The sequence below is a fragment of the Lampetra planeri genome, chromosome 49, assembly GCF_965212315.1.
Source record: "Lampetra planeri chromosome 49, kcLamPlan1.2.h2, whole genome shotgun sequence".
NCBI classification, from domain to species: domain Eukaryota; kingdom Metazoa; phylum Chordata; class Hyperoartia; order Petromyzontiformes; family Petromyzontidae; genus Lampetra; species Lampetra planeri.
The window spans coordinates 4,815,380-4,828,353 of NC_136155.1; the positions used below are offsets into that span (position 1 = coordinate 4,815,380).

Sequence of the window (12,974 nt, forward strand, 5' to 3'; positions counted from 1 at the left end):
GAGTGAGCGAGCGAGTGAGCAAGTGTCAGAGCGCAGTGCGGGAAACCATACACTTTTATTCACATTTTTGGATATCAATATATTAATGAATTACGCTTACCAAGCACAGCCGCAAAAGGCTCAAAATGCCGAGAGGCCAGCGATGAACGGCACCGTTGAATGGGTAATAGATAAGAGTTGAGACCAGGGCTTAATTTTTTGTAGAAATATTTTTTGTTTGTGGAGCGCAGTGCCCCCCTCCCCTACCCCCCCCCCCCCCCCACTGACAGCTCCGGATGAAAGGAAGGTCTGGTTTGTACGTCTCCTGAACCGAGCGAGGTTTTTGTGAGAACTTGCGAAAGAGAAGTCGACGGGACGGGAGGGAATTCTGAAGTGGAGCAGCGAAGACGAGGAAAGCTTCGCGATTAAAGGGGGGAAAGTGGTCGCGACCCACAGCGTGCTGGTTGAACAACAGTACGGATGCAATGGATGCAATGCGATGCAATTTGCTTGCGTGCAACGCACTTTACGCAGAGCGTCACAGGGAATTTCACAATAAAAAAAACTCTGACAATTACGAAAAACAATTCGCCAATCAATACGGCACGAGGGTTGTGTTGTTTTATTTGACTCAAAATATTTGACGGTGGAAGCGTGGCTGGTGTAACTCTGGGCGGAGTTTCAAAGGTGGTGGTCCGTGACGATGGGACATTTCTCTTGTGAGAACCACCTGAGGTGCTTTCACTATAGAGGCCCCATTGTGGTTGTATGGCCAACAAGTGAATTAGCTGATAATAATTTGAAATTAGTAGGGTTGTCAGGTAGTCCGCGCTCTTATTAGCCGTATTAATGAATTGGTGCAACTAAAGTTTTGATTCCTTTGGTGCTACTGATCGCTTCAGAAGTTGATGAAATACTATATTTGGAAACGTGACAATGTTGTCGGGTGGCGGAGGAATAGTGCTCAGAATGTTGGAATAAAACTACCACCACGTGGCCTAACCCATAAACAAATACCGATCAATGTATTGCCTGCAAAAACTCAAGTTTTAACTCAGCATTGAGTAAAACAATAAACACATTCCTGCGGAGGGAGCTGGTAGGAACGTTGGGTTGCTCGGTCAATGGCCAGGGTCAACGGCGGCGTGGTGTATTCCGCAAATATGCCCGACTGTGAGGGCGGGCACAAGCCGGCGTGAGTAGGTTAAACGTTAACTTTCATAAGGGCATCACGGGGTGACCAGCCCCTCCCCACCCAGCCCCACCCCTCCCACCCCCGACCCAGCCCCACCCACCCCACCCAGCCCCTCCCCACCTTCCCTACCCAGCCCCTCCCCACCCTCCCCTCCCCACCCAGCCCCACCCTCCCCTCCCAGCACCTCCCTCCCCACCCAGCCCCTCCCTGCACGACGGATGGACGGACACAATAATCCCCTGTGGGCTGGTGTAACCAGGAGGTTCCTACCAGTATAATCAGATATAGTGAGCGTGCAGGTGAGTGAGAAGATGAGCGAGTATGTGAGTGAGAGGTCTAGTTAATGGGTGGGTGAGGGATCGAGTGAGTGAGAAGGTGAGTGAATGAGTGAGTAAGCGAGCAAATGAATGAGCGCACGAGTATGGTGCGCTAACCACTGCACCACCACTCCGCACCCCGTTTGGGGCCCTACACAAGGAAACAAGATGAACATACCCCAACAATCCATACCAGACTTCTTAGGAAAGTCGTGTTAGCGAGCACTTATGAAGGTCACCACGGCACTCGAGGGGGTGGGTGGCCAGCACCACGTCCAGCCGCCTTTGCCTTCCCAAGTGGAATTGTTTTACACATCGCACCGGGTACTCATTTGAGGCTGAGTCAACCTCGGGGAGGCCCCGGCACGGTTTTAATAATCGTCACTCGTGTTGGCCGTGAGTGGGATTCGAGCTCAGATCGTCGGGTTCGTAGCGCAGCGTAGCGCTAACCACCCACATGAATATAAAAGTTGGTAACACTTACAAAAAAAAGCATCTGCTTGAGACGCACACATCCCATCGTACGTGCGTGGCAGTATGCTTCCAGGCTGGCACGAGAAAGTTGCAAGACAGAATATTATTTATCCTCGTACCTTCAGCAAAACGTCTCTCTTTTTCAGAGTCACGAAGTGACAACTTTGCCATCCCCATCTACAAAATGACTTTAGTTCGCTGTGAACGTCGTATCTGATTGAAGCGAATATTCTAACCTTTTGTTAAAATTGCATTGTTCGGAAATCCAATTTAAAAGAAAGTTTCAAATGTCACAAAGTGACGCCGTTGACGGGTCCGTCCAGATATGAGATGGAACAAGCATAATATTCTGAGCAAAGAAGTTGCCCCTGGGAGATAAACATTGCCGGGTGTTTGGCAGCTCGAAGCACGGAGACACACATCAATCCGCTGTTGACGTGTCGCTTCGAAAGTTCATCGTGGAGAGAGTGGCTTTAACGTAAGCAAATAAATTAATGGCACACAGTTGCAACAACTTTTCTTAACTCCTGTTTCATCACCGTCCCTGTCATTGCCACCGTCCTTGATGTCATCATCATCATCTTCACATTCCCCAGTCCTAACGTCATTGTCACTATCATCGTCGTCATTGTCATCAACATTAACACTGTAATATTTTTTACATAAACACTGATCCAAAGTCATGGTCACTTGTATAAGAGGCCTGACCCTGCTGACGATACCCAGAACGTGCAGAGCCAGTCCAGTGTTTTGCTGACTTAAACGAACGCTGTTGGGATAATATCGGTTCAGAACACCAATAAGCTGGTGGACTGGCTTATACATTCAAACGTAAATCCGGAAAACAGTTGGACCAGCGTGTAGGTTGTGAGTCTTGCAAAGAATTTTCAAGCAACTCCGTGTTTTTTCTACCTGCTACGCTTTCTCTCTCTCCTCCTTCTCCGCTATCCTGTGCCCTCTCTCTTGCTCCCTCGATCACAGCTGGGTATAACTACAATCATGCCTCGGATGTGCCGGTCACTTGAAGTCTGTGCACCCGAGTTTTTAACGTCTCTGCTCTTGATTCAGAACAAAAAATTGGATACAGTATGTCAAAATAGAATTCGCAAACGGGCAGCTTAACATTGTTGCAATGCTGTTGATCATTGCTACTTCTGCTGCAGCTGCTGACGACGATGATGGTGACCGTAAGCGACGGTGTTTTGTAGGGATGTTTGACGAGTGTTCGTACGTGTCCACCGACAAGGGCTGGGCCCTCGGCCTGGCCCCGTGGGACGAGTCCCACGCTGACAGCGGCGGCGGCGTCGGCCCCTCTCGCATCTTCTTCAGCCTCCGCACCGACCGCGCCCGCACATCCTCCACGGTGTTCGCCCGCACGCGCTACGAGCCCGCCGTCTGGACGCACGTGGCCGCCACGTACGACGGGCGGGCCATGTCGCTGTACGTCGACGGCGCCCGGGTGGCGCGCGGCCTGGCGCAGCGGGGGCCACTCTTCTCGCCCCGCGCCGTCGGCTGCAAGGCGCTCATCCTCGGCGGCCACGGCTCGGACCCCCTGGGCGGCTACCGCGGTCACGTGGCCGCGCCGCGCCTGTGGAGCGTCGCCCGGACGCACGGCGAGATCCGCGCCGGCGTCCCGCTCAGCCTGTGCGGGGCAGACCCGCCGGGACTGGTGGTGGGCGAGAGCGTCGTGGAGGAGCTGCGCCAGCGCTGGAAGCCAGTGGCGAAGGACGGCCGCTTCCCGCGGCGGGAGGAGGCCGACGACCCCGGCGTGACCCCGAGCGACGGGCCGGTGCTCTTCGCGCCCACGTGCGGGCAGACGGTGTGCGACGACGTGGGGGTGATCGGCAGCTACAACCGGCACTGGTGGCTGCGGCGCGGCAAGGTGGTGCGCTACAGGGTGATCAACGTGCACGAGGATGACCGGTCGAATCCCACGGTGACGGAGGAGCAGATTCAGCTGCAGCACCGGGTGGGTGAGGCTTTGGCGAGGCGGTGGTGGTGGTGGTGGTGATGCGGTGGTGATGTGGTGATTGGCGAGCGGTAGGACGTGTTAAACCACCGACACCACTTTGCTAGGAGCAGAACGAGAGGTTTCAAATTCGATTCTCCGTCAGGAGGTCGATGCAGAACATCATCCCTGCAAGGTGGTTTAAATAAAGTTCCGTGGGGATGTCAACAGTGGTTGTTCTGCGAAATTGACTCACCCCTGTTGCAGAGTTTCCACCGCTGGCTCAGGTCTGCAACCAACTCAGGTCTGTAAACAACTTAGGGTTGTAAACAACTCAGGAGCATCGCACGTTGACGTTTTCATCATTTTAAAATTGTACTCTCGAGCGACGTGACGGAAAACTTAGATCAAAAAGATGTGACCTTCGTTGGTCATGCAGCAACAGCGCCCGAATAACTTCCAATGTGCCAATGCCCATTTCGGCCACGCTAATTTGCGCGGCGATTTCACAATCAAGCGGCGCACCTTCGGATTTACAAAGGACACAACCGGCCCGTATTAACGATGCGACGTTGCTCCATCAGGGGCCACAGCGTTACATGTCGCAATGGTTGACATTGCAAGTCGGTCGCGTGCGTTGGAAAGAAACCAAAAATAAACGGATTAAGCCCCGTGCCTCACCCCGTAGACTATTACTGGGACGGCGTTAGCCCTGCGATTGCGGCATCGCGAATGTCAAGGGTCGCCGCGTGCCACTCGGGTGCTATGAACAAGATATAATCAGTGTTTTTTTCTGGGATAAATATCTCTCTCTCTCGACTGAAACCGTAGCTTGTTGATAATAGATTCTGCTCGTTTGTTTGTGTTTACAGATACACAGTGGCTTCCTAATGAGTATTGCAGAGGCTGCTAATTAGGAAGCTACTCGAAGCTATGCACTTTTAAATCTAGATTGAAAACTCATTCCTTTAAAATCGCGTTTGATGTTTAGTTTGTTGTCCTTCGGATGAGCACGCTTAGCTACGTAGGGTGCAAAAGAGTTCCACATACATACACAAAGGAGGTTTATAACGTTTATTCCCACCACATGCATCATTGCATCACCACGGAATAGAGTTAACGTCTCCACAATCTGTGCTGCTCCATCAGAAAAAAGCATTGAAACCTCGAAAAAATGTATCTAATAGAAAGCTGTGTGAATGCCCGACTGCCCTTTCTTCATTGTCATATCTCATCATTAAGTTGCCACCTAATCATACATGGGTTTAAACTCGCCATCAAACGTACGTATGTACGTTGAACTTCTTTCGCACCGTACGTAGCCAACCTCGCTAATCGTGGAGCGCAAGGTCTGACATCGTGACGAGCAACACATAGCGGTGACAACCCGAAAACACATCAGAGAGCCGTACAACACAACCAGGAAAAAGCCCGAGCAGTTGTACATAAACTCGTTGCAATTGAAAACCAGGTCAAATGACACGTGGCTGAAATCCAGATTCAAATCTGAAATCTCAGCAACGCCAACTCAGTGGTTTTGACCTGGTATCCGACTCCCAAGCCACCCAGTCACCTCTTGTTGCCTCCGCCATCCTCTCCTGCGGACCGTCTAATCAAGTCTGTCAAGCTATCCTTGTCGCCTTCCTTGCTTCATTTGGCCGCGCAAACGTTCGTTTTCCTTCGCCGACTCTTCCATACAAAGCGCTTCATCTCGTCACTTCCGATTAGCACGGTTGGCGACGTACGGTGCGAAAGAAGTTCAACGTGTACATGCATGGCCATTAGTGCCGTGGAATGGGTGAAGCAGGCGATGGCTGTATGTGTGGCCGAACAGTTGTGTTAACAAAGCAAGCAATGTTGGCTGGTCACTCGCATTGCCCAAGGGTGCAAACAATACCTACATTGCCTACGTTTTCTACTCGTCACATGTAATGGTCAACACGCCGGACTTGCAATCCAGAGGTCGCAGGTTCGATTGCATCTTCCGATGTGTCAATTGAAACAACGGGGCGAGTTTCCGCATATCCCATCTCGCAGCCAAATGCCTACAACACCTGGCAAGCCCCGGTGAGTGGTCACCCAACCAAGTAATATCCAAGCTCGCCTCTCCTTAGCATCTCAGGCATGGCGAGACCACGCGCATTTAGGGTTATTCGGTCACAGGCAGGTACAGCGCAGGTCAATCAAGGTCAAAGATACACTTTCCTTAGCAACCTGCGATGCTGCTGCCGCTGACAGTGGCATTGCCACCGGGCGTGCAGGCGGTGCAACTGCACAACAGGCCACAGGCCGGAGGAGCCCGGGTGTTTGGCAATGAAGAGGCGAGGCCCATTTCATTCCTTGCACCAGGGTCGATGCTAACCGTGCCATGCCAAGCCCACCGAGACCCACTCCATAAGTGGTGAGCCCCAGGAGGTGGTGCAAACCGGCCCAGGCACTGCTTATTCAAACAGATTTTCCCTCGAATATGTTGGTCTGGATAGCCAATACGTCCGTAGATTCAGAACAGTGTACTTGTTTAATTTATATATGGAGGCACGGTCGGGAGCTACGTTTTTATCTTGATCTGAAATCCGTTATTTTTTATCTACGGACAAACAATCCATGAATTCCACCCCAAATCTCATCGCACACCTCTCGCACCTCCCCCCCCCCTCCTCCACACCGCCGCAGGAGCTGAATGCCGCGTTCCAGCCCTACAACATCACCTGGGAGCTGACGGTCAAGGACGTGGCCGACTCGTGGCTGCGGCGGCGGGTCGTGCTGGCGAACTGTGAGGCGAGCAAGATCGGCAACGGGGCGTGCGAAGTCGAGTGCAACCACACGCTCACGGGCTACGACGGCGGCGAGTGCCTCACGCAGCGGCCACCCGCCTGCCGCTGGGGCGCCTCCAACGGGCGCTGCAACCCCGAGTGCAACACCGAAAATTACCGCTACGACAACGGGGACTGCTGCGACCCGGCCATCACCGACGTTGCGCAGACGTGCTTCGACCCCGACTCGCCGCACAGGTGCATTGTGGGTTTTTTTGTTTGTTATTTTTTTTTGTGGGTGTCTCATGTGAGTCGGCGGGTCCCTTGGGAACCTGGTTTAATTACAGGCGGCTGGATGCCTGCGTTCAAAGTCAGCACCTCGGTGGTGCTAGTTCACCCCTCTGACCTTTGAACCACCCTCGCGAATATTTGTTTTGTGTGTGCCGGCCCATCCTGTGAATCGTCTGAGAAAAAATATTTTTTATTTGACCGGGTAAGGCCCGCTGAGCTATAGAGCTCTTTTTGAGGAGTGATCTGGCCACAAATGATCGCTCAATGAAGTGGCTTATCACGTGGAAATGTTTTGCAGTCAATTACCTTGAGCCAATGGTCCAAATATGGCCAGTTTGTACCACAGCAGGTAGCAAAAGCTTTTGCTAAAGTGTGATAACAAGTTCCCCGCAGTAGCTTTGCGTGAAAAAAAAGTCCAAGAAGGGTACCCTAGTATGTTTGATGTTGAACATAGTTTAGAAAATAAAATAAAACTCAAAACATAAAATGAAACATCTATGGAATATGAAAACTAAATATGAAGCTTGTTTATAAAACATATAGAACATTTATTTTCTAAGCTTTTCTGCCCGTTGTGACACTTCCACGGTTTGCTATGTACGGTGCGAAAAAAGTCCAACATACGTACAACATACATGCGTACTTGCCCTTGATAAACACTACCCGCGGTGGTCACTGCCAATTGGTGGACACTCCCCAGGTCAGACGCTGCCCCCGGTTGCTACCGGTAGTCATTTACCATTCCAGTTGGTACCGCCAAAAAACGCCCTTGTCTCGCCGGTCCATGGGAGCCGTGACCTCCTTAGACTTGTTGACCCCGTGGCACTGCACTGAGTGAGGCTTCGTCACGGTGGGCGGGCCGGCCACGTGACTGGGACGCGAACCTCCCTGGCCGTGTCACCTGCGCTCGTTGTCGGCGGGGGTCCCGCGATGGAATGTAATCGGTGCGATGACCGTATCCTATATATATTATTACGAAACAATTTTTTATATTACCAAGTAAAGCCCACTGAGCTATGTGGCTCTTTTTCAGAGGCGACCTGGCCACACGTGATAGCCTAACGAAGCGGCATCATCACGTTGAAAATTTACGGCAGCCAAATAACATGAACGCGCGTTCACTCGAAATGTGGAGGGAAAAACCTAAGGACCCGGAGCAAAAGTCCACGCGACCACGGGCAAACTTCAAATATTCAGCCGTCAGTGTCAGGATCGAACTCATGCGATCCTGTATACCAGGCGAAGCAGATAAGATCTCACCACTGGCCATGCGTTTGTTATACTGCAAGATTTTATTTTTAAAAGTAAAGTTGTCCCCCCCCCCACACTCCTTTTACTTTTCTTCCTCCTCCCTTTGCCTTACCTTCACAATGTAACAAAAAAATCCCCTCTACGTTCCCACCGCTCACAGTCTCTACACGAAGTGGGGTAAGCGAGTCCAACCACATGGCCTTCACAGAGCCAGGAGCACCGAGTCAAGAGTTCGGTTGTCCACGGAATTTCTGTTCCCCCCCTCCCCCCGTCCCTTATTATGAATGTTCGTGCCTTTTACCGGGAACTTGTCATTTTTTTAAAGGCAAAGGTGCAGCCCTGCAATTGCTTGTTCACACCTCTCTCTGAGAGCCCAATCCCCCCCTCCCGCCCCCACTCCAAAGGGAATTTGTCCCACTAGCTCACACTGGCTGGATGCCGTGGAAGAGTTGGTTGTACCCACACAATTGGCGTGGTGAAGTATGGTCAAACAACCTTCCCCATATTCTTTGGTTCTTTCGGTAAAGTCACGTAGGTGAAAAAATGAAAATTAACTATAAAAATAAAATAAAATTAAACTTCAAATCTATAATAAACCTTCCCCCCCCCCCTATAACCAATACAGCACGTGTATGAGGCTTTCATCCAGCGGTGGATTGACAGCTATGAGTGCAAAGGGGCAGCACCGCAATGTCTTGCTCACGCCACCGCTGACGCAAGGGCCTTCCTCTTCCTTGACGATGATGGCGGCCTGACGTCTCGCGAGGAGGTGGTGAGAAAACGCGCCCGCCCAAAGTGGATTGACAAAATCGCTAAGGAGTTGCCGTCATCCCAGTAAGCGACGAAATCAAGAAAACAAAAACGCAGACATCACGGCAGCTGCGACAAGGCACGGCACACGCTTGTTCTGCACCCGCGACTGAACGTCTGCGTTGCTTTCGAGGTTTGCGATCCGCGGCGAGTGTTCCTGTTCACTAACGTGGCAGCCGCCGCGTTGCAAAAAGGTTCTCATTGAGCACATCCCGCGCAATTAGTCCACTCGCGGCCATTGCTTTTGAAATTGGCCTCAGCTCTCAAAAGTTAATCCACCGCCACCCCCATCCCCCCGGCCGAAAGGAGGCATTCACTCAATGATGCCGCTTGCTGTTATTGCGATGGGTCGGCCGTAGCTGTTGGCCTAAAAAAGTTTTCCCGAAGGTGCACGGTCGCTGTATGGACCTCAATACAAGCTCGATCAACGTCTCAGGACACGTGCGTCCGAGTTGCCATCACAATAAACAAAGTTCAGGGTGAATTTAGTTTCTAAAATAAAATAAAGAGTTACTAGAATTACATGCATGTACCGCGTGTTTCGAGAGTCACAATATTTATCTGTGAGCGAGCGATCCGGTTGTCCTGCTTCAACCGTGTATCGTGACCTTGTTTTTAAAGGCGAGGGGCAAACAAACATCGTGTGCTTAGTATTTGAGGTGATTATGGATAGGCATACCTTTGTTCTCTTGTGGTAGTGCCTAGTCAGCTTTGCAGCGTTCCGAGTGAGAAATTCAGCCCTGCTCTGAGATATTCCCAACATCCATCTCAGCATTCTCATCTCTGTCCTTTCAAGCGCTCCTTTTTCTCTCCTCTTCCTTCCCGAGTGGCCGCATCGCCGCTGTTTTTCCTTTTGTGTGTCTGTCTCACCGGTGCAATGAAATGAAAGTTGACCTTTTCGCAACCCATTGGCGCCCACGTCTTTTCTCGGAGTGCATAGCTTCAGCGGCATTGCTTCAATACGAGAAAACTCTGGACCGGTTTCAACACACGGTGTGTCTCATCGGCAGAGTCAGGCTTGCTTGAATCAATGTTGGGGGGGAACTGCCAGATGTTATAGGCAAGGGCCCTCTCTTTCAGATATGGGTCCAAGTTCGACGCGATATAATTTTATACATAACGCAAAGTAAGCATGAGCTGCATTGATTCACGGGCACCGTTGGGGGTCCCCGTCCTGATAAGCGTGAGACGGGGGATCGTCGCTCGGGGGGTGGGGAGGGGTGAGGTCTCCAGGAGGGCTGAAATAGTGTCGGCCAACGTAATGGAGGACGCGTCGCTCCGTGCCCCCGCGCGTTGCTTAAGATCGCCGCTGCGCCCTATTAATCCCAGACAGCGCGCGGCATCGACTTCTCCCCCGGCGCCCCTTAAGCACCGGGTGCGATGAGACCACGAGGCAGCAAGGGGTGGAGGGGTGGGACGCATGATGAAAGATGCGAATGCACGATGTTTGATATCACAGGCTCTGTAATTACTTTACTTTACAATGTGATGTGTTTAACCTCCCAGACTACTATTTAGGGGAAGGCGATTAGACCGTTTGCCACACTGCAGATGCGGGGTTGAGGTTGCGTCATTTTAGTAATGCGCTATTTTAACTCGAGGGACACGTCTAATGTTTATACTTTTTTTTAGTGTTCAAAAATAAAATTACACGCCGCCTGCGATGTGAACGAGTACCGTACATTTTTTTGGCTTTACAATTTTTCCAAATTGCTTCCTACATTTTTCCAGCTCGCAAAAAAAAGAAACATTGACAACCAACACACTGAGCATTATATTGGGCGTTAAAATAAATTAGCAGGCCGATGACTTGTTCCGAGCGGACTCGTGAACGTAACATTTGTTGACGAATTTTTATTTGGGTTTATTTACGCGCTTTGCCGCTAAACAACATTGACCGTATTTGTCCGACGTGTTAAAAATAGACGTTTTATTGCCACGCTGCTCAGAATTAAACCAAATCAAGTTTGCCGGCGACCGAGGTAAATGGGTTGTTTGATTTAACGGTGCAGGAAAATAAAATGTCAAGATTTAATTGAAATGCTTGCCCCCCCAAATGGTGGATAATAGAACACGGTACGGCTTTTTGTAATGAGAACAGAAATCCACCTTCACGAATATTTATCACCGTCTAACGAAAGCCATGCGAGGAGGATTTGCAGGATGCGTCCGTTAGGTGTGTATTTTCTTCTATTATTAGATGATAAACAAAAAAAGGAAGAAAAAAAAACATATTCGTCAATAACACGGCCTTAAAAGCAAATCTATATGCGTAATCGCTGACGGTTTGGGAAATATCTCTTCGTGTTGTGTGTGCTACGTGGAAGGGCCATTGCTTGGAATATTTCCAATACATGTTTCCTTTTTCTAAGGCAGTGTTATTGGTAAATGTGTTTAGTTTGTTTTATTCCTGCCTGGGTGCAACTGGCAAAACAGCAGCAGCATCGCCAGGTGATTCGCCAATAAGCAATGTTAGCCTGCTTAGTTTCAGTGAAAGACCAATTCTCACCCCACAGGAAAATATTTCTGATCTGCCTGTTGTTGGGTCATTCTCTTCACCCGTTCTCTTGCTCAATTAAAGCACAATTCTACGATTGTATGGGAAAGGTACTGTTTAAAATGTGATTGTGATGATCATTACGATGACAAATCGCAAACATTATAGCCTTGCTGTCCGTGGAAGCCTCCAGTCCAACCTTCGCTCAGTGAGAGGTTGCCTTATTCTTCTCCCTTCCCTCAGCCGCTCATGCTGTTGAATCCCCGCCTCTGTTCAGGTCCGGGATACAAAGGGCAACCAACCTTGATTCCTCTGCATAGGGGACCATCCATAAATGACGTCACGCGATTTTGGACGATTTTTGACCCCCCCCCCCTCGTCACACGGCGTCACAAAAAGTCAGACCCCCCCTCAAATATGACGTCACAAAGCTCTGCCTCCCCCACCCCCCCCAAAACCATATTTCTTTTTAAAAAATAAAAAGTACTTCAAATCGCTTTAAACTATTGACATTGTAGTGCGTATTTAATGTGGTGCTGCACTCTGATGTTGTAGGAGAAAACATTTATTTTAAAAAGTCTATTTAATTAAGTAGAACGTGTTGTCTATATTTCATTAAAGTTGCGTATTTTTACGTGATGTCACATTTCTCAAACCCCCCCTCGCCACACATCGTCACAAATCTCTGACCCCCACTCCCCCCAGGTGCGTGACGTCATTTATGGACGGCTCCTATGATTGATTGACTCTCGAACAAAATATTAAACACAATGTGTCCAGCAGATGCTCGATCTTGCAGGGGGCGGAGAGCATTGGCTACAGCCGTGACGAGGTCTGTAAAAAAAAGAGCTTCATAGCTCATCGGATTCCTCCAGAATGAATACATATTCAGACTTTGATTCACCTTGTTGCTGTTAAAGCATGCAACAGTGGATGTACAGTACGTTGAACTTCTTTCGCACCGTACGTAGCCAACCGTGCTAATCAGAGTTGCCGGCGAGCGGGCGGGGAAGGACAAACAAAACACAAAAAGCAGTCCTAAAGAAATGAGTTTTCAATCTAAGACACAACAAAAATTATAAAGTGCTTCGTATGCTGATCTCGGTGGCTCGCCGATTCGCAGGGCTTACCTCAGCGTGCAAGACCTCAAGGAGACCCTGAGGCTGGACGGAGCGACGCACCTCAACGTCTACTTCCCCACGTCGCTGGGCGACGTGCTGGCGGGGGTCGCCATGTGGCCCTGGGAGAAGGACGCTCTCACGCACCTGGGTGAGCAGTGAGCAAGTGAGCGGTGGGGTGCATGCGGTGGCTGGGTGGGAGGGGTGGGAGGTGCAGATTTCACTCTGCAGAAGGTGTAGGAAGAAAAGCAGTCGGGGGAATGCGACATTTCTGCTGGTATGCGGTAGGGATGTCGCATCAATCTGGAAAAATATGAAAATTGGGCCTAGATAAGAGATCC

General features: G+C 50.3%; 1 protein-coding gene across 1 annotated transcript in view; it reads left to right on the forward strand.

Moving 5' to 3' along the window:
• LOC144733944 (pappalysin-1-like) overlaps positions 1 to 12,974 on the forward strand; it is a 125,435-nt gene that overhangs the window by 16,170 nt on the left and 96,291 nt on the right. The window contains exons 2-4 of the mRNA XM_078615973.1: positions 3,174 to 3,934; positions 6,587 to 6,924; positions 12,639 to 12,784. Of these exons, the coding sequence (XP_078472099.1) occupies positions 3,174 to 3,934; positions 6,587 to 6,924; positions 12,639 to 12,784 (1,245 nt within the window). The remainder of the gene's footprint in view (positions 1 to 3,173; positions 3,935 to 6,586; positions 6,925 to 12,638; positions 12,785 to 12,974) is intronic.